Source organism: Podarcis tiliguerta (genome assembly GCF_965153285.1).
Source record: "Podarcis tiliguerta genome assembly, chromosome: 10".
Taxonomy (NCBI): domain Eukaryota; kingdom Metazoa; phylum Chordata; class Lepidosauria; order Squamata; family Lacertidae; genus Podarcis; species Podarcis tiliguerta.
Window position 1 is genome coordinate 61,508,475 of NC_139543.1, and position 22,292 is coordinate 61,530,766.

The following is a 22,292-nucleotide window of genomic DNA, read 5'->3' on the forward strand; positions in this document are numbered from 1 at the left end:
GCTAACTAACAGCTACGTGGACCTATAAATTAAGACACATATTGAATATAAAAAATTTCTACATGCTATACAGGTACTGATCCTCTCCCTCCGACTAGCAGAAATTTGCTAAGGACTCATTCAGTATGTGGTTGTGTTGTGCGTGTGTTGTTGTGCAACAGAGATGCTCACAGGGAAAGAGAAACAGCGAGAAGGACTTTTGCAACTGATTTCTCCCCTCTTAAAAGATTAAGCGAATGGGGAGGGGGAAATGATCTTTAGTGGCGGAATTAGATTTTGGGATATCCAAAGTGTGTGTCCGTCCATATCAAGATAGGGAAAACATAATTTGGCCACACTGGGGGAAAAAATTACTTAGGATGTGTGTGTGTGTGTGTAACACGTGCGTTTCTATTTATAACTGCATTTCTGCTAGAATAAGTGTTGCAAATGTGCATATTCCACACCTCCCTATTCCCAGTAACGCTCCCCCCCTTCCCCGTCCTGAGCACATTGGGGAAATCGAGGCTGGAGGTGGCGATTGCTATTTTATTTTGCGAGCACAAATTTTTGGTTTTGAAATTGGCACGATCCTGCATGAAGCTTTCAGATGTGCGTGCGTGTGTGTGTGTGTGTCACAGACAAGTAGTGGTTGCGTGTGTGTGTGTGTGGCTATTGGAGAAGAGGAGAGGATGAAAGGAGCTGACTTTGCAAGGGGTGGGGGGCGGGGGGCTGTGACAAGGAGAGGGGCAATAAAGGCAAAAGCGGACAGGCACCCCTGAGGTTGGCGGAGGCTGCTGCCTGCTTGTCAGACCCCAGCCATGTGGCGCGGCGGTGGGGGGAGCTTGCTCGACGCTGTCTCCTTCAGCTAAAGTGCGCTACCCCTTTAAGAGACTGGTCAAGGAGTCCCTAGCTCACAGAGGGAGAGCGAGCGAGAGAGAGAGAGAGCGAGAGAGAGGGGAGAGAGAGAGAGAGCGAGAGAGAAAAATCAATCGGTTTAGGAGGTTTGGATTCACTTGACAGGTTCAGTTGGAGGCGATCATAGCTGGCTACTGTGACAAAGGGGAAAAAAATTGTGCTTTTTTTATTTCCCCCTTCAGCATGCTCACTGACCCCGATTTACCCCAGGAGTTTGAAAGGTGAGTCCAGGAGATCAGTGTGTGTGTGTCTGTATATATTTATAATATATCTGCTTTGCATGCATTCGCTGCCGGGGTGTGTGTGCGTGCGCGCGTTTAAATATTATGGTGATGATTTGAGATCTTTCCAATGTTGTTAAAGTGCAACTTTCCCTGTATGCGCGTCAATAATATATATGTATATATATATATATATTTAAAAAGAAAAATCCGGAGTAGTAAAACAAACAAACAACCATGCACTTTATCTCGCTCCCAGCATGCAGTAATGTCAGATTACTCCTGATCTATGTTTGCTGTTTGCTATTTTTTTCCTCTCTCTCTCTTCTCCAACCGCGCACCATTTCCATCTCCTGAACTAGATTGAAAGGGATCACCCAAAGTCCTGTAACCTACTTCGACAGCGATGCCTTTCGGATTTTGTTTAGCTCCCTGCTAGAGATTTGAATGAACATCATCATGACTGTATATCTCTGTCTTTTGCTCCGCCGCCGCCCCTCTTTCTGTTCTCCCCCCCCCCCAACCCCGCCGCTCCCGGCTCCCTCTTCTGAATTAATCTACTAGATAATGAGAAGCAACAATGTCTTAGAAGACTTTTTTTTTTGGTCTTTATTTAAAAGGGAAGGGAGGGAAATTAAATCTTCCTTGCCTTTTTGGAGAGAGCGCTTCCTGGAATGAATGGAAGAACTGGCGAGGCTTTAAACTTTCAATTTGATCCTTCCATAAAAAAAAAAAGTTTCTAGGAAGCACATGACTCCCCTCCCCTCCCGTCGGTAGTGGTGGGTGATCTAACAGGAGTGACTATTTGGAGGCAAGTTAACATCATCCCAAGCTTGAGCAAGCAAAACAATAAACTAAAACACAGAAAGTGGGTTTGGGAAGCGGAAAGAGTGGAGTGGAACAGTTCATTCTGAATTTATCAGTACCTCTTTTCGACTGCGTGTCAAAACCTGCTCTTTTGATTTATGACCTGTTTGCCTTGCCATCCTCTTCCCCTGTACTTCTACCACCCACTTGCCAAAGTTTAGAAGTCCTTCAGATCCTAGCTGTTCATGGGGTCTAGATCCCAAGTCTCCTTCTCCTCCCAGTTCAGTTCACATAAATCTTGACTTTGGCTAACTATGTTTGAAGATTACTCTCAACCACTTGTACACTGTACTTCGGGAAGAACCAAGATCCTCCCACTCTTGACTACATCCCCATCCCACTTTCCCCCCTGTATTTTGAGCTTGTAAATAGCCCATGTTTGGCTACGAGAAGGGACTCAAAGCCTTTGCATTTCTAAGTGGGTCTTTATAAAGAAAAATGAAAAGGCTTTAAATTGTCAGAGCGCACGTTTCCCAGCTTCCCCTCCCCACGGTTCATGAAAGCTACATTCTGCATAAACATTTGGTTGCATCTGACTATGTAATGCAAGCTAGGTGATAGACCAGCTGGTAAAAAAATATGGTAAGCCAAGCTGTTCAGCTTTCAGATTGCTGAATTTGATAGTAAAAGGCACAGGGAGGAAAATATCCGTCAAACATCTTAAGAGGGCAGAGAAGTTGCAAGCACAGAGTGCAAAGAATACTAGATTGCCAGAGAACAAACTAGCTAGGGGTGTATGTGTACAGATACACGTATGCATATCTGTGTGTACACCAATGTGTGTGCACCTATATAGCTTTATATACCAGTATAAAGCAACTGAAATCAGTAAGGTGGGTGGTTGTTCTGAAAACTACTGTATTTCGTAACTCTAACCCTTGACAGAAAACACTTCGGGCTGGCACTTCTGAATGCCTTCCAAGGTTTTATTTGATCCAATTAATTTCTCTCCTTTGTTTAAAATCGCTGACATTTCCCCCCCTCCCCCATTTCATAATATTGTGATACGGACATACCTGCGAGAACTTAACTGTTTATCTTAGTAAAAATCCTAGGTTAACTTGGCAAAAACTGGTTTCTTTTTTTTCCGGGGAGGGGAAGAACTCAAGAGGTTTGAAGCTATTCTGCATGGCATGTCCATAGCAACATGCTTACAAATATATAAAGTGTTTTTGTTTTGTTTTGCTATCTCTGTGTAACTTTTCCTCTGAGCTGAATAGGTGCAGAAGGCAGGGATATAAACGGTGTGTTCTCTCTTCCTATGTCCTGCTTTAAAGAGCTCGCTTTCATTTTCATTTTGAAACTCAACTTTTGAGTTGATTGCCCTCTTTCTTTTTCATCTCCCTGATGAGGTGTGTGTTCAGAGTTTTACTCTTATTTTTGTTTGTTTGCTTGTTTGAAGGCGGGAGAAGTACTGGTTAAATAATCCATATGTTATTAGCCTTAACAGACATGTAGCTATCAAGGTATATAGACAGAAATAGTTAAATGGAGGGGGGGGGAGGACGAGAATGAAACCTTGCCATACAATTCTTTTTATTTACCATTTTCCATCTGTGGTTTTAGCTGGTAATACAAACCAATATCTCTGTTAATCATTACCATTTGTTTACATTCTCTGTGTTTGACTGTAGTTACACACACATGGAGATCTGTACAGGTTGTGGAAGTTATTCACAACACAACATGCACAATTCACATGAAGACTCGGGTTGCGTAGATAGAGGATGTTCTTGCACTCTCTCCATCCTCCACACACACACACACACACACACGGCCCTCTCGGAGCCTAATGTTGTTTGCGCATTTTGCTGAAATCAGTGTTCTCACCTGTCAGACCCGAACTACATTGTTATTAATGCTTACAAGGCCCGTTCTGCACAGGCCGTGGGGTGGGCTACAAGGAGACATTCATTTTATGATCCAGGCATTTTGGGTGGTAGTCCAGTTTCTCAGTCACCAAGTTTTTCTAAGGAAGAGATATTCCGCACCCCCCCCCTTTCGCCTTTCTAGCACATTGATTTATTCTGAAACTTCCATAACTTCACTTTACATCTTGTGGGGAGGCAGTTGTCTCTCATGGAAAGGGAGATGATCCAGTTTCTCTTTTGCTTTGCTTGCTTCCTCCCCCTCCCCTTGCCCTTAACTTTGGTAACACAGAAGCCTAGAAAGAAAAGTGTCTATATTGCATCCTCGAGAAAAGACTGGGATGAATCTGTGACCATATTATCCTCATTGGTGAATTAGCTGTTTGCTGATCCAAACTCAGGGCAGGTTTAGCAAGCACACAGAGAGACTGTTCGTCCCTTTTGTTGTTCATGTTGTTTTTAAATCGAGAAGGGGTTCTACCAAAACTTTGAAAGGCACTCCAGACAGCTGAAATGTCGAGTGCAAAAGGTTCTGAGAGGTTCCAGCTAGAACAAGCTTTCTGTTTCTCTGGAATTACTGAGTGGTGGGTTTTGATGTGACTGCCCAATTTTATTCTAGGGTGTGCGTTAAATAAATAAAATATACACCACCAAGATTTAATTTTCTTGCTTTTTTCAAAATAGAGACACAGCCTATGTTAGCTACAAAAAGGCAAGTCCAGGTGAAGTTTTGCCTTACTCAAGCAATTGATGGGAGGGACTTGTAACTTCAGCATTAGGGACGTTGCTGTGAAATTTTACAAGAACAATTAAGAGCTCAGAAACGCCTGGCATAAACGCTGAATGTCTTCATAAAAACCTTGTCAGTGGAAAAACAAAAGGGGCTGCTTGACAACGTTTGTGGTGTGTGGGATGCTTTTTTCAAACCTAAAGTAACTGGCGCATGTTGTCATGATTTCTCTGTAGACCCAAAGAATAGGCATCGGAAGACAGAGATGGGCACATGGACCCACGAGTCTTCAAAGTGAAGGATGGGTTGTGCTCTTGATAAAGAACAGGGGAGGGAGGAAAGGAAGGGATGCTTCATGCAAAATAATTTATTGGCTTACTTGCTCTAAAATAATAATAATAATTACGGGGGGGGGGATCCTAAATCAGCAGCTGACAAGGAAAGTTCAAGGTGGTGTTTTGTTTTTTTAAGTAGTCTATGGGGCAGTAATATATTTGTGAATTGTGTTTTTCTTGTCATCTTTGTCCCTTGCTGAATTTGTTTTAGTGTTCCTTCGGTGCCACTAAATGACAAATCCTTTCCCTGCCTATATGGCAGTTTTTGTCTTAGCTAAAGTTTCCCAGAAGGGATGCACTGCCCCACGCTTGCCTCCTGTTTTGGTTTTGTTTTTTCCGAAAGTGGAAAAACTGACAGCCTTCCGTCACTGGGATGGGTCAGAATGGTATTCCACAATGCCCTTCCAGAATGAATGTACGACCGGGCTCCCCCCCACACTTGCTCCCCTTCAGAAACCAAACTGTGTGGTGGTACTGGTACTTGGCACATGGTGTCATTTCATCTCCATGTTCCCACCTCTCCATGTATTTCCCTGATTTGTACCCATGGCCTGGGAATAACCACAAACATCCATTTTGTCCAAACAAAATCTGGCCCGCTGACGTCTCTCTGCATGAAAGCAGAAGGAATAATGTGTTTTCAGTGTGTTCTTTTGGCACTTATTTTCGAAGTGATTTTGCACACTTGGGTGGTTTCTCCTCTTCTTTTTTCCCCTTTAGATCTCTAGGAAACATGCTGGCTATAACTTATCTGAGGGTTGTTGTTGCTGCTGCTGCTGCTGCTGCCTTTATTTTGTAGCCTGTAGATTTCAACGAACAATTCAATAGATTCGTACCTCTCTCTACTGCTAGAATGGTGAGGCAGGGCTGGACGCTATTTTCTGAGGGAGCGGAGAAGTGACTAATTCCACGGAAGGAGCCTTGAGCTTCTGGCTCGAGCCAAACGCAGGATTTAAGTTGGCCAGATTTCGGGCCGGCTGGTTTGCCATTGGCACTGGAGGGGTTAATCTGAGAAGTGACAGGGAGAGGGGTGGGTGGCCAGTCTGCTGCCCCCTCCTGCTGTCCTGCAATCAAGCCATGCCACTTTAAAATGTTTGCTTGTGAGGACAGTGTGTGTGTGTGTGCCTGCTACTTTGAAGAGCCACCCCCCAAAAAAAAACCTTGTTTCTTCTTTTCCCTCTTGTCCAGAGACATTAAGCATAATGAATGCATGAGGTATTTACAGCGTCTTAGAGAGCTTCTAACTAGCAGCAATATCTGTGTCGGAGCCTTATTAAAAATGTGACAACCTGTCTTGTTGTTTTAGCCATGGTGCTTTTTGATAGGGATTGAATAAGTTTCTCTTGGCTCCTTCGGAAATCCATATTTTGCTTTGGATCAGGGTGCATTTATTTAGCTGGCAAGTGTGCATAGTGGTGTGTGTGTATCTCAAACAGATGATAAAGTGAACAAATGACAGAACAGTATCACTTTGGGCAATTCATCACCTTAGTTGTTTTAAATCTTATTGCAAAGCAAATATCTTCACCTACCATTTAGTTAAGTAGCGTCAGTGTTACTGACACACACAAATACACTACGATTTCTTGGGCAATAATGTCATCATAATTGTAAAGCTCAGCAGGAATCCCTATTCCGAATCCAGGTAACACCTGACACACTGTACGCTTTGATAACGCGATAATTTTAGGAGAATCTTCTCAAATAGTTTGCACTGTTTCTCTGCTCTTGCCAACAATTTTGTTTAGGGGGGGGAGCAGAATCTTGGGGCAGGGAAAACATACTTGAAACACCCCAAAAATGTTTTATATCATTTGGAAATGTTTCTGTATTTCCGACATTCAGAATAGGGATGAATTGGCATGCATTTAAATAATAATAATCTTAGAGCGATGGTAAATGAAATCAGCTTGGAGCAATTATTGGGATGAGGAGCTTGGTTAAACTCATCCTCTCCCCCCCCCCCTTTCCTTCTGTCTGCAAATGTACTCTTTAATTAACATGGGCTAAATTAGCTGCTTTGCTAACACTCCAAATAAAGTGGGTTGTGGACCAAGCTGCAGCAAAGGAATAGACTGAACAGGGTGCTTTTTGTTTTTGTGAACTTCTGCTAGATATTTTAAATATAATGCCTGATGCTGGATACCAGCCCTTCTAGTGAGATATTTGCTTCCTAAAGGCAGGAGATCAGTTCAGGATTGAATTCAATTTTTGTCTCTCTCACACTTTATTATTTTTATTATTATTTATTATTATCCCTCTTTCGAAACTGCCTTTTCCAAAATCCGTTTTGTCTGGCTCCCTTCTGCTCTGGATATCGTGCACTGTCTAATCCAAGACAACCACTAGGGGGTTATTTGCGAGCAGATACCGTACCTTCCCTTCCTGAGAATAGCCATCTCTCCTCGGCAGCCCTCTTACGCCTGACCTTTGGTAGGTGGATAAGCTTTTGCAGCTGAAAAGTTTTGCTCAAACCAGCGTATCTTTATCGCACAATAGACTTGTTCGCAGAGGAGCCGACAGGAGGGAAGACCCAGTTTCCGAGACGTCAACGGCCGAGTTTTTCTTTTGCAAAGGACGTGCTGAAAGTCCATAAAGCAAGGAATCGTGGTGTTAAAACAGGGAAATTATACGGGAGTGTTGTTTCTCCAGTGGGTGGGTGGGTGGGGGGAGCAGAAGATTAAGACGTGAAGAAGTGAATCCAGCTCCCACTACTGCCACAAACATCAGAGCTTAATCTGTTGGGATTTGGTCGTGAAACTTGTTGACAGTTTTTGTCTGTTTGTTTGTTTTTCTAGTGTGCTTGACATTTCTGGCTACCATGTCCTTTGGCCACCGTTCTTGTTAACTCATTTATTGGAGTGGGTATAATAATTATAAACACGCAAGGCATTGCCGCGTTAGCAGAGGCTGGTAATTTTACACCTTGGAAATCGGCATTGCACCTGCTCAAGGGGGAGAAATTGCTGGCATCCCGGTCTGATAGATCTGTGTAGCTGCAGTAGTGCCTTGAGTGGTCTGTGCTGGCAGGGCCACAGAAGCAGGCCGCGGGTGCAAAACTTGCGTGGAAGAAGACCATCTTGTTTGCTTCGACCCTGTTCTATTTTAAAAATGCATTCCGACATGATCATCACAAATTATTACGTACCAAAGGCCGGCTCCAAAAATATCACGGAAAACGTATTTTATAAAACACTTGCAATGCCTGATATTAGGGGCGGAATGCAGCCAAAATGAAACACTTCAAAGCCCAGTTGATTTCAATGGGTGAATTAAGCACATCCTCTCTCTTTTTTAAAAAATCCCTCTTCCCTCAAGTTGAAATCGATGAGACTTGGCTGGATCATTCCCTGGGCGCTAGCAAATCACATCAGTGCGAGTCACATTAATAATCTCCGTTTAAACCATGTTCAGAAATATATCTAGATTTGTTTTTCACTTGGGATAAACTGTGTAGCAAAGGTCTGCATTGCTCTTGGAGGTAGTTTGTTAAAGGTCTCCACTGACCTTTTAAAAAAATAAACTGGCATCTCAAATACAAATAAACGTTATATCAGCTTTTTTTTTTTTTAACATTCCACGTTGTTCCAGGACCGCTCTTCTGTAACTAGGAAACTTTCTGATATCCGTCGTCTGACAGGCACTATCCTTGCCGTTACAGTCACAATAAATGCTGTACCTTAGGATACGTTTTGCTTAAAGGATGACGTCTCTTAAGAGGAAGGTGAAAGGATTAAGCGACAGCCTTGGACCCAGGATTTCCTCAATTATACTGACACACATACCTCAAAATGCTACCTCGAATTTATGAATTTCCATTAGGGAAAAAATTCTTGCGACCCAGTATACCAAGATGTGGAGCGGGGCACATGCCTCTGTAGCAGCCCAAAAAATGTATTTGGAATACAGCGTTGTCGAATCATTCCCCAATTCCAGCCATATTGCACCCTGGTTATATGCCACGAAGCAACTGTATGCACAGGGTGTCTAGAGGTAATAGTCCTTTTGCCAGAATAATAGTAGCATATTTCCACAAATGTCGTAGTCTTAGTTTGGCTCTCAACACCCATGTGTTCTGCTCATCATTTTGTCCGAGCCATTTGGTGAAATTATTCTTTCAGGTTCGTTTTCACAGAACTAAAGATGACAGGTGTTGATACTGTTGATAATTATAACAAACTTGACAAAATACTCCTTGCTTTTTTTAATCCAGTTTCCCCCCCCCTTCCACCACGAGCATCAAATCTTTATACAACCACCATTCTTCTGTTGAAAGGGGTACTTTGTATTAAATTTCACGAGATACATCAATGTGTCATTGGTGTCCTTTTTTAAAAAGTGGTTTTCACTCTTCGTGGTGTTGTGAAATGCTACATTGCTTTACATTTGAGTTTTGTTGAGGATCTATATTACATCCCTTCTTTTAACCTGGATTGTGTTGATGCAAACGCATTAAAAGATCCATCCTTCCTTTGACAGAAATCTTCTAATTCTGAAATCTTGCACAGTCCTTAACAGAATGATGCTTGCCTCATATTGAGTAGGACCATAATTCATGTCCCACTTCTGGGTTTTTCATATACATCTCATTGGTCGCTATGGAAAACAGGATGTGGCACTAAATAGGCCTTGATGATGTTTCTCAGGACATATAAGGGGGGATTTTTGGGTTGTTGTTGTTGTTTCGGTTTCATTTTCTATTTTCTCTTTTTTATATTGTGATTTTATGTTGTGAACCACCCTGAGCTAAATGGGTATAGGGTGGTATGCAATTTTAATAAATATTACTACTAATGATAATAATAGCTCAGGGGCTATTTTGTTTGTCTGGGGGTAGTAAAGCTTCTGTGTGCATTTAGATGACAGCCTGATCCACAGTTCTAATGAGTGGGTGTACTTCAGAACCATTTTAGTATAGTGAGCAGAATGTTTGCCTTAGAATTGTGAGATTGGTTCAAGTCCAAAGACTCGTTTGTTGGCCTTTGACCAAAATGCCCTATCACATTCTCAAGTGAGGAAGGCACATTGCTAAAGATGGGTGAGTGAATCAGGATAGTTCCAATCCATTTCAGTTTCACAGCTTTTTGCCCATAATTCTGTTCTTGTTTCCATATTAATCTGTGAGTTGTTGTTGTTTTTTTTGCATATATAAAAATCCTCTTAAAACATCTCTGCATGTGCATTTCCCCTCAAACATATTTAGATGCGTGTTTGCTTTAAATATATATATTTAAATGTGTGCTCCTGTCAAAAACTGCTTCCCAGCATTTGGAGAACTGGAAAAAAACAAGAACCAGAATGTGAAACTCCAAGAGATTCAAATCAAACCATTTCATGTAGGAAACAAGGAAGATACTTGCATAATGTTTTCATCAGACTCGGTGATGACCATTAGCTTAGATTGCTTTAAAAAGAGACCAGGCAAGATTCATGGATGATATATATACATCTATGAATAAGGGTCCCCCCCTCCCGCCATGAGTGCTTAACGGGATCTCTGACTATCAGATTCTATGTTAACATGACAGGGAATGCCTGCTGGCCTCATGCTCTGTGGGCATTGCAGAAGATCTGGATAGCCACCTCTGGCAACAGAAATGCTGGACTAAATCGACCCGGGGCCTGATCCAGCAGGGCTCTTATGTTCTTACTGCAAACCATTTTGCACATTAATAGTGCAAGATAATAAAAAAAGCAAGATAATCTCACTGTAAGATGTGAGCTGATGACAATTTCAAGCTGTTGATTTCGATGGGATTTTGTCCAAGCTGTTTGACATAACTTTAATAGGATTTTCTAGGCCCCGGGATCATTATCTCTGCTAAGGTAGGGGCAATTCTGTCATTTTTGTTTTCTTTTAGTTTCTTTTCCTCCTGCCCCAATTTACTCTACTGGTTCATCAGTCTGCAATTTTTTAAAATTTAAAGAACTGAGGAAAATTCATCACCATTTTTGTGCATGTTTTTTTTTTGTCCTAATAAATGCATTTTTTTGCAAGCAATTTCCCCCAAAATAATGCATTTTATGTTACTTAACTAGTATATCCTTTTTTTACATGCACTTTCCTCAAACGCATGCATTTTATTTTATTTTTTGGAGAACTGCATCAGAAAATTCCGGGAAGGGCAAATTGAGAAGGACGGCTGTGTTTCATATTTTATATTAAGAAGTGCTAATTAGGCAGGTTCGTGTTAAAACGTGAACCGAACCAAATTCCCCCCAGCTTTCCCTCCGCCTAAATATACTTGTTGAACATTTTGTATCCTCGGCAAAGTGTTAAATTTCCACTTGTAAAGTAGAATATGCGATATTGTTCTTTTCTCCCGGTAACCAATCTAGCACCTAGTGTGGTTGCAAATGTCAATTTCTTGGTCGATAGGGAAAAGATAAAGAGGCTGTGTACCGTCCTGCTGTTATGAGCGGCAAAAAGGGTCTCGCGCCCCATAGGGCAACGATAATGTGGCCACTGGCAAATTGGGGCTAATTGTCGGTGGCAAGCAGAAGCGCTGCTTTCAGAAAGTTGCTAACTTCATGCCGGCGATCCGGTGTACAATAAATGGGTTGCGTGTTTCCGTGTCAGTCCCTAATACTGTAGTGTTAAGCAGAAGTGCTTTGCTTATTTAACTGTTTCATAATAGTTTCATCCTTTCTACTCTGAGATGTCAAAGATAGCCAGAGTTCCACTGAATCATAAAATTGTAGAGCTGGTAAGAGACAACAAGGGTCGTCAAGTCCAACTCCCTGCAATGGATGGATAAGTTTCGTTCAGAGAAGTACAAAATCTGTTGGAACGCGTACAAAAGATGCTGCCTTATACTAAGTCAGAGCACTGGTCCATATAGCTCAATACTGCCTGCACTGACTGGCAGGGGCTCTCCAAGGTTTCGGGCAGGAGTCCCTCCAGCCTTACCAGATTTGCTGGGGATTGAACTCAGAGCCTTCTGCATGTGAAACCAAAGCCCCAGTGGAAGCTGCTCCATTTGGATGAATGGGGCACTACTCCACCCAACTCAGCCTGCTCCCAGCCAGCTCCCTACCTGCTTTCCCACTTAAAACCCAGGTCCTGTGGATTTTTCTGGTTATTTGAAGAAATATTGTAGTATGATAAATTTGCAAGCAGGATTGGAACTATGGGCAACAGAAGGAATGAAAGATCATCGTATTGTGCTGTTGTTTTGATATCAGAGAGAAGATAAGGTGCAGCCAAGGGGGAGAAATCATTTAAAAAATACCACCATGGAAAATGAGGTGTGAAGTCAATAAAACAAAAGAACAATTCAATATGTATTGAAGTGTATATGTGATTTTTTAAAAAGAATTTAATAAAATATAAATTGGGGGCAGTCCATGGGATAGTCCTGCCTGTTACTTTCCTCCTCCCTAAGTCTCAGTGCCACCTCTCTGTAGAACTGAGCAGGGAGGGGACAAAAGTAGAATTAGTTGGCTTTGGCTCCACCTACTGTTGGTCTCCCTGCCTTCCACCCTACCAGTTTCAATGGGCACCAGGTGCCACTGCAGCGCCCCCAAAGTCCTTCCTCCAAAGGATAGCTGGGTTCCAGTCAGCCCATTAGTCTGAGTGGTGTGGACATATCGGAATCTCCAAGATTGATTTCCTCAAGCACCCCAGTGTCAGACTATTTGTCCCTGTAGCCCAGTATGGTCAACTCTGACTAACAGCATCTCTCCGGAGTCTCTGGCAGAGATCTCTCCCATGACCTACTCTTCTTTAACCTGAGGATGTTGAGGGACCAAATCTGAGACCTTCTGCATACAAACTATCCGCACAAGCACTGAGCTATAGCTTTGAAGTTTAATGTGATAGGTTGGGTAATCTGGATTTATGTTCAAGATCAAGGAAGAATTGTTGTTGTTGTTGATGATGTTGTTGCTGTTGTTGTTGTTGTTGTTGTTGTTGTTGTTGTTATGCTTGTCATCTAACTGGGTTGCCCCAGCCACTCTGGGTGGCGTCTAATAAATTACAAAGCCACAGTAAACATTAAAAACTACCCTATACAGAGCTGCATTCGGATGTCTTCTAAAAGTCAGATAGTTGTTTATTTCCTTGACATCTGGTGGGAGGGCGTTCCACAGGGCAGGTGCCACCACTGAGAAGGCCCTTTGCCTGGTTCCCTGTAACCTCACTTCTCGCAGTGAGGGAACCTCCAGAAGACCCTTAGAGCTGCATCCCAGTGTCCAGGCTGAACAATGTGGGTGGAGATGCTCTTTCAGGTATACAGGGTAGAAGCTGTTTATGGCTTTAAAGGTCAGCACCAACACTTTGAATTGTGTTTGGAAACATAGTGGGAATGTTTGGTGGTATGCCTGAGGTTTGAATGACTATCATATTTTGGGATCAAGGAATCTCCTCATCTGAAGCTGAACCTTTGTCTAGTTGACTAACAACCCTGCCTCCACCTTTCTTCTCTCTCTCTCTCTCTCTCTCTCTCTCTGAGAGATTTTATATCTCCCCTCTGCCTCTTGTATGTGGGTTAGCTCCTTAGAATGAAACAACGGGAAGAGTGAAATAAAACTATTCTTTGCTAGGGTTTCATGAGCGGGGATCTACCAAGTGTGCATTTCTATCCCCCAGTTCTTCCCAAGGCAGCAATTTAAGAAGAAAATACTGAATTAAACACATCAACAACCTTAATCTTAAGATTGTACCACATCTGTTCAAAAAACTATTATGGTACTTTGAGGAGGTGTTCAGGCTCAGGTTTTGGGCAAGAAGGCTGTAATAGCACCCTCCATGCAAGCTGCTTGGAAATATGAGGACACCACCACAGCCCAGTTCACAGCATGACAGCACTGGGGAAGGGCTATGGTTCATTGGTAGAGGACATGCTTTGCATGTGAAAGGTTGTAAATTCAATCCCTGGCATCCCCAAACAGATTTCCAGGTAGGGTCAGGGAAGACTCCTGGCTGATTCTGCATAATTCTTTGTTCCAACTGCAAAAAAACAACAACAAGCCACCTTTTTGTCAGCACCTACACCTAGGTATGGGTTTTACTAAACTTTCTCAGCTTAGTTTGCATATTATGTGAACTATTTGTTAATTTTGAAAGTCGTATGATGGGTGGGAGGGCGTTCCACAGGGCAGGTGCCACCACTGAGAAGGTTAAGCAATCTCCCACTCCCTCAACACGCATTCCAATTTCCCACTCAAAGTTACTCGTTTCAGGGCTGGTTTAAAGGAAGGAAACAGACGGTTGAGTTTTCTAAGATAATTCTACTTGTAACATGTATCTGAACCTTCAAAGGCAAAATAAAAATTAAGGCAATTGTAGATGTTAAAGGTGGCAGCCCTATGCCCACTTTCCCTGAAAGTAAGCCTCACTGTGGACATTACATCTCATAAAGTGTGTCTATAATATTTTCACCAATATGTACATTTTCATGCACACTTTAATATACGCATTTTTTGTACTCATTGCTCAGGGGGAGAACTGCACTGCAAAATTCGGAGAAGTGCGAAAATCAAAGGACCATATAACACCCGTCCTGGAAAACTTACATTGGCTCCCAGTACATTTCCAAGCGCAATTCAAAACATTGGTTGCTGACTTTTAAAGCCCTGAACAGCCTTAGCCCTGTATACCTGAAGGTATACAGTTGTTAATAGCAAAAGTTCAAAATAGGCATTCGCACGATACGCAGCCTCTATAGTTGTAACCTCACGCGTGCCTGAATATCTCTGGCAGAACGAAAGCTGACTTTAGGCATAGCAAGGCTAGAGTGCAAGTCTGCTTAGTTGAAGAGTTAGTTTGGTCTGGCTTGGTGATGCTTTGATGGAACGAATGAAAAACGCACTGTTTGTGAGACTGGATGCAAGATGATGGCACATGGGGCTTCTGCATGCAACCGAGTCCTTGATTTGTGGGTAAGAAAGAGTCTGACCTCCGTTGAGCTTTGAGGTGTGCTTTGTGGGTGAGAAACCAAACCTGCCATCGACAGAAAGTGACTAGATGTGGGTACAGCATGGAGGTTCAAGATATACACAGGGTGGCTTTGCAAATTTGCAAAGTTAGTTATGGAGGTATCACTAGGGGAAGGGGTGATTAACACTTCCACTTCAGTCTGCTGTTGCAATCTTACCCCTACCCCCAAGAAGGCTTTCCTCTGCACTGTCAGACCACTGCTACAACCAAATTAGAAACCTAAGAAGCTACCTTATGCAGAATCAGACCATTGGTCTATCTAGCTCTGGACAGCACCTTTGACACTGGCTGGAAGCAGTTCTCTAGGGCAGCATTTCCCATCCTTGGGCCTCCAGCTGTTTGTGGACTACAACTCCCATAATCCTCAGCTAGCAAGACCAGTGGTCAGGGATGATGGGAATTGTAGTTCGAAAACAGCTGGAGGCCCAAGGTTGGGAAACACTGCTCTAGGGTTTCTGGCAGGAGACATTCCCAGCATTTCTTGGAGATACTGAAGTGCGACATTCTGCAAGCAAAGCCGATGCTCTACTACTGAACTCCCTCAACTGCACTAATAATAATAATAATAATAATAATAATAATAATAATAACCGCTCACTGCATGAGCTGTTAAACACTACTCACCAGGCAAAAACATTCCTCTTCTCCCAGGACTTTGGCTAATTCAACAATCAATGGACATGGATTATATATTTTTGTGTTTCTATATTGTCATCCACCTTGTGTTCCTCGAGTGAAGGGCAGTGCAGAAAATCAATCAATCACTCAATCAATCAATCTGTTTCTCAGGACAACCTCCCCTAACACAGCAATAAGGGCATAACAACACTGGTCTATTCTGCAGGGCTGTTGTGATCCTTGCAGTCAGAATTTCCCACCTATAAAATGAGTAGAATAATAGTGGATTTTAGTTGCATTGATGGGCTACTTAAAAAAACACACAAAAAACCTACAGTAATTAAAGAATAATATTCACCCTAAGCCCTGCATGAATAATACCTGAATCAGAGCAAGAACTGTCTTTGCCGGCTTCTGCTGTCTGCTTGTGGCACACTTTAATGTGGATAATACAGGTTAATCTCCAGAAGGGCTAATGTGCAGAATATTCCACAAGGGTGTGTGTGGATTAGATAGCAGAATCATCTCCAGATCTTTGATTATAAAATAGGGGCATGGGGATGAATGGACTCAGAATGTTTGGACACTCTTTGACAGAAAGGCTGTAATGGTGTTTTGCAAATCTACCTATCTACCTACTTTCATTTGTGGTCAGTAAAATTTTTAATGTTTCCCAGTTGCTTTGTGATCTTAAAGAAATAGGGTGTGATGGAATTAGAATAGAGTCTCCTTCTTTGGAGGTCTTTAAGCAGAGGCTTGACAACCATATGTCAGGAGTGCTCTGATGGTGTTTCCTGCTTGGCAGGGGGTTGGACTCGATGGCCCTTGTGGTCTATTCCAACTCTATGATTCTATGATTCTAGAGAGTTCCTAGTTCCTTTTTAAAAAGAAGCCTTCTGTCCACAGCCAAAAGATTCCAACTTGATTTCTGACCCACCAGTAAATTCAACAAGTGCTTTCTGATCCTTAGATCCTTTGCCAGACTCTAGCTGTTTCTGTGGATAGGAGTAAATTGCATTAGGAGGCCGGATTGTAAGAGGCAAGACGCAAGGTATGGGATCTATCTAAGCCCACTTTATTAACTGTAACTCTAGGAACTTATGAACCGCGCAAGGAAAAGACCAAGGGAAATATTCAAATCCTCTATCAGGCTCCTGAGCTCGTTGTGGTAGGGTAAGCCTACCATGCAGGAATTTCTTAGGGGTGTCCCTAAGTCACCAAATATCAGCGTAATTATCCCACTTCCGCTGCTAAGTGCACCTACCTAGCACTGCAGGATGGAGTAGGTGGAAAAAACCCTCCATCTCCCCCAGTCGATCACAGGAGAGGACAAGAATGCCTTCTGGGCCAGGAAATCCTGACTAAAGAACTGTGGCAAGAGAAATTGATGGACTGTGCGGAATTGGCGGAATTGACACATAAACTACGTGACAAGGATGACTGTGACTTTAAAGAAGAATGGGAACCTTTTACGAAATATTTAAAGAAACAACAAAATGAACTGGACTCTTTGGCAGGGTTTGAATAAACATTCATAATTTTTTTTATACATACAGATAGATAAATTGAGGATCTTTACAATTTTATAACATGCAGAGAATAACATGTGCTGAGAAACCAGAGAGAAAAGCTGAGGGAAGTCTGGGGTGGGGGAGGGTTTTTTTTCTTTTTTGGGGGGAGGGGGGAAATGGGGGGGGAATGTGGATGATGTATTTTTGATAAATTGTTATATTGAAATCCCTAATAAAATATATTATTATTTTTTTTAAAAAAAGAATTGCTTCTGGGCCCCTACTGTGATGACCACCTTATCTGCATCCCAGGAAGATGGGCCAAGTTGCTCGTCTTCAGAGAAGTGAGGTTGAGGGGGAATCTGCTGGTCCAGGACAGCACCGGTGCCCATCCAGGAACTGAACTGGACACAGTTTCCTGCCAGGCTTCCATTCCCCCCCACAAACACGCTCCCTCCCAGACCCCCTTTTGGGGCTGGACTTGGGGAGCAATACCACTTTTGTGCTTTCAACTAGGTCCTGGTTTTGTCGGTTCGATCGTTGAACTTGCAATGTTGGCTTATTTTGGAAAAGCATTAAAATAGAAAGATAGCCACGAAGCGAGAGAGAGAGAGATGCAAATGTTTTAAACACGGTGACTATTTATTTAATTTGTTTCCCACTCAGTTGATAGCCTGTTTGACCATATGGGGCACTTCACACCTATTTAAGTTTTAAAAATATTACCATTTTCTTTCCCTAGCCGTAGCACTGAGGTGAACTTAGAAGACAAAATATACTCATGTTTGCACATATACGTGTATATTTGTGCGGCTATACGGATCTCTCTCTTGCACACATGCCCTTGATCGGAATCTTGCCAGGGTCTCTGTCTATATCTCTGTTCTTCACATAATGGGGGGGGGGGTGTTTATATATAGCTACAGAGATGACTCCAATTTGGCCCCAAGTGTTTCTACGCCTTTCTTTTTTCTGCTTTTTGCATTATGTAATTGCAAGCATCTTACATAATTTTGTACAGCATTAAAATGCGTTCGGGCCGACGGTGGCATTTCCCACAAAGAGGGCATAGCTCAATTCTTATATGTTTTATTATGGCTCTTACTTGCATAATTGGGCTTTTTTTATTGTGCCAGTGATTATCATTATTGAGAAACTTTAGGGTTGAGGCTCTGATATTTAAGGTTCTTTTAATTATTATTTGGCCTAAATGAGTGGTATCGGAAGTGGGCAGTCTGCTGTTAAATGCTGGGTTAATTAAATATTTCTGAATGCTCAAACTCTTTTACTTGCCCCCCTCTCAATTTTTTTCTTTAAAGAGGCTACCAAGCTGAAAACTGTATTTATCAAGAAATGTTTCCCCAGTCAGTAAACCCAGAATATTTTGGAGCCTCAAGTTATTTGTCTGAGTCCTTAAAAAAAGGGGGGTAGACAGGCAAGCACGTTTACATAAGGGAAACTGAGGAATAAACTGTTCAAAGGTTGAACAGTTGATGATGAAAATCACATCTCCGGGCATCCCGTTCCATGTCTTTTATCTTCTAGACTGCCCTTTGCCATATTCCCCATTTTAAGCTTCCAAGAACTGCAAATTACAGATTTCTTACAGTAGTCCAATTACAATCTCTAAAGGTCTCGCTCTGGCAAGATGAAATATAATACTTAAATTACTTAAATATGTAAAGTAGGGGGCTTTGGAATATCATTAATAATGATAGCTTCGTGGATATTTACAGCTTCTGATACTCCCCCTGCCCACCATTGCTGCTGCCTTGATGGAGGTGAACGTATAACCTCCATTGCTGCCAATGATCTGAGTATGAGAAAGAGAGATAGGTCAGTTGGTAGAGCATAAGACTCTCGATTTCAGGGTCGTGGGTTCAAGCCCCATATTGGGCAAAAGAAATTCTGCATTGTAGGAGGTTGGACTAGATGACCCTTGTACTTCCTTCTGACTCTATGATTCTATGTGACAAGCCCATTTGGACCTCAGGCAGCTGAGTAGCTAGTATTAATTCACGGGTAGGAAACCTGTGGCCCTCGGGATTTGTTGGACTATTGGCCACCTTGGCTATGGCTAGTGGAATTGGAGTCCAATAACTTCTGATGGGCTGTGAGCTGTGTCCCACCCACGTTCAAAGGAAGTACAGTCATGCCTCGGAAGTCAAACAGAATCCATTCTGGAAGTCCATTCGACTTCTGAAACGTCCGACTTCCAAAGCACAGCTTCTGCAGGAGCTTCCTGCAGCCAATCGGAAGCTACAGAAGCCCCATTGGACGTTCGGCTTCCAAAAGAGCATTGGAAAACACTCACTTCTGGTTTTTGATCATTCAGGAGCCGGAACATTCGACTCCCAAGGCATTCGGGAGCCGAGGTACGACGGTATCTCCTAATGGATTACATGAAAAACTCACCTCCGTTTCTGGAAGTTAAGGAAAATCAAATATAAAATCAGAAGTTTAGTGAGGAGGAGTTTCTTATTAAATGCACAAGCCATCCAACCCACCATTTTAACTAACTCATGGTCCCCCATGGAGCCTTCTAAACACAGGGACTAAATGAGGCAGAAGGTGGAAAGTGGGCAGCTTCTCTCTGCTCCCAGTTGTACATAATTTGACCGCTGGTATCTTTTTAGGATACAGTCCTGTGAGTAAGCCCATTAGGGACACAGCTGCGCTTCCTCCATAGCAAATCAGTGGGGCGTAAGTCAACAATAGCTGTAGTGATTTAAAACATTTACTATACCCTCCCTTTCTAGGAATAGTATCCTAGGTGGTGGCTTGGAAAGCTTTTTAAAACAGTTTTCATCAACTCTGGTGCCCTCCAGATGTTTTGGATTACAACTTCCACCAGCCATTAGAGAGCAATGGGTTGCTGAACACTTAAGTGTGTGACGTGGGAGGGTTTCATTCTGCATTCTCTTGTCGTATGGAGAGGGTTGCTGGTTGGGTGGCAAGACGGTGTGGTTGAGGTGGAGAGGGCTGCTTTGGCCTCTGGTAGAACCACTCCAGACAAATAGCAAGGACTGAGCTCACAAATCCCACAAGTTTGAGAGACTTTTGAAGATAGAGGTACAAATATTTCCTCAAATTGGCCTCTGTCTCCGTCTAGGTCAGGGATGGGGAACCTGTGGTCCTTCCAGTGATGTTGGACTCCAGTTCCCATCAGCGCTAGCCAGCATGGACAATGGACAAGGGTGATGGGAGTTGTAGTCCAATTACATCTGGATGCCCATGGGTACCCAAGCCCTGGCCTTGGTGCCATCCTATACAGGAAAAAAACAAAGCAAAAAGACAACTACGTGTTGCATTCATAGGCACCATGATGGCTCAGGATAATTGCAGTTCAACAACTTCTGGAGGATTAACCTTGTATGATAGCCCTGCTCTGTCTATTGCATTGTATTTTAAAAAAATAAAACAACAAAAACCTAAAACCGACAAGAACAAAATTGCCTGTAACTCAGGAAATTCTCACTTTCTGATGGTGATATGACTGAATGAGATTATTATTTTTTATGCTCAAAGGAGAATTGGCATTAAAGAAATACACACAAATACAAAATAAGGATGTTTCTCATCTGCACATTGCACATCTTACAGGTGCACCTACAGTATTTCTAGTGTACAGCTAAAACCGTATTGTGCAAATGTGACATGTAGGTGGTTGAAAACGCATGCAGTGTACATAGGCTTCCCATTAAGCTGGCCTTGGTTGTGGCTCCCTGTGACATGCGCTCTCTGGCAAACCTGGACTTGTGACTATGTAATGTGTGAACTAGCTCTTTTATGAGGCACAGTTCACTATTTGTGATTGTTGGTCCTCTCCCCCCACCTTAATTATACATCTGGGGAAAACTAGTGGAATATTTTCTGAGAGTGGTGACTAGCTTCATCATTCAGCTTCAAATGCTCAATGCTCAATGCTTGTACTTGAAGGCTAAGATTCAGGCACCTCCTATGAATATAAGAAGCCTGTTTTGCAATGTGCACGCATAGTCTCACAATTTATACAAACTAGATTCCAACCATTTTCTTGGTGCTCGGCTTGAGTGGCTGATAGAGGCTTTAAGTATATGAAAGAAACCACTGTCCAAGTTTATGAATGGGATCACTTTTGTTGGTATCTTGGGGGGGGGGGACCTATAGGTGTGTGCGTCCGCGTGTGTTTTAATAAAACCCTGGGTAGCCAATGACTTTTCTCCAGCTGAATAATGAAAACAGCTACCTTGGCCAAAATTCTCTTCCTCCTTCGATGGCGGTCTCCTCCCCCCCTCCCGCCAAAAACAGTCATTTTTTCCCCCTGGACTGAAGAAAAGTTTCTTAGTTCTCTGTTTTAAAACGGCCAAGTGTATTAAGCTACTCCAGGCAAGTGGCCCTTACCACCCGAGATGGTTTATGGAAACAAAATGCTGTTTGCTTAGGAATAGGTTGTATGGCTGTGTCTGTTGCCCAAGCACTGTGGAGCGTGTTAAATCGGGATAGAAGTTAATGGACCAAGGACATGCTGAGATTTTAACACTTTTCCATTTGAGCTGAATATACAGCTTTAAATCAGGATGGACTGTCCTCCTTTAATGACACAACAAGGAGAAACAAAGGATTGACGGTTTATACACACGGCACAAAACTGCCATTGTTTTGACCCAGAGCTGCTTCAATCTTTGCCTGTTGAATACAGATTTTGGGGTTGCAACTGGGTGGCTATTTCTGCATCATCATCACCACCATCATCATCCTTATTAAAAAAGTACAAAAGTGGGTGCAGCTTTATATTGAGTTAGCATTTACTCGCTGATATGGATCCATGCAAACTGAGAAATTACTGTCCCTTAAATATTTAGGGCTAGATTCAACTAACCTGGTCCATTAGCAGGAGCCAACACAAGGATTCACACTAGCCCCATAGGGCTTTCACACTCTCTTCCCTGTGTGCCCTCATGTCTCCCCCAAATCCTCTAGGGAGGGTTGGGAGAAGCCGCAGAACAGTGTACAGGGGGAGGCAAGCAGAAATTCTTGTGTTGATGGAACAATCATATCAGCGCAATGTTGAAGTCCACAAATAAAATCATTTGTATGGTATTCAGCTAAGCTTTACTCAGAACAGAAATTAATGGACCCAACTTACTCATGTTCATTCTTGGGTCTACCGTGTGTGTGTATTTGTACACACACACACACTGCCTAATACAGTAAGACTCAGGGTGGTGTATAGGAGCCAACTCCTAGGGACAAAGGTCCCTTTGGCCCCTCCAATAAAATATTTGAGGGGACTGGCTCCCCTAAAAAGTTGATGGGTATTGCC

At 42.7% G+C, this 22,292-nt stretch overlaps 1 protein-coding gene across 17 annotated transcripts in view; it reads left to right on the forward strand.

Moving 5' to 3' along the window:
- Positions 1-22,292, forward strand: part of SOX5 (SRY-box transcription factor 5) — a 1,214,093-nt gene that overhangs the window by 365,911 nt on the left and 825,890 nt on the right. For 3 of the 17 annotated variants that reach the window (XR_014502612.1, XM_083402000.1, XM_083401990.1), the window contains exon 1: positions 787-1,118. The exons of 11 other annotated variants lie outside the window; for them this stretch is intronic. Coding sequence is in view for 5 of the 6 variants with exons in the window: in XM_083402000.1 (XP_083258126.1) it covers positions 1,081-1,118 (38 nt within the window). In the remaining variant the exon portion in view is untranslated. Of the gene's footprint in view, positions 1-516; positions 592-784; positions 1,119-22,292 lie in introns of those variants that run through there. 3 more of the 17 variants (XM_083401999.1, XM_083401992.1, XM_083401989.1) reach the window with 3 other exon arrangements.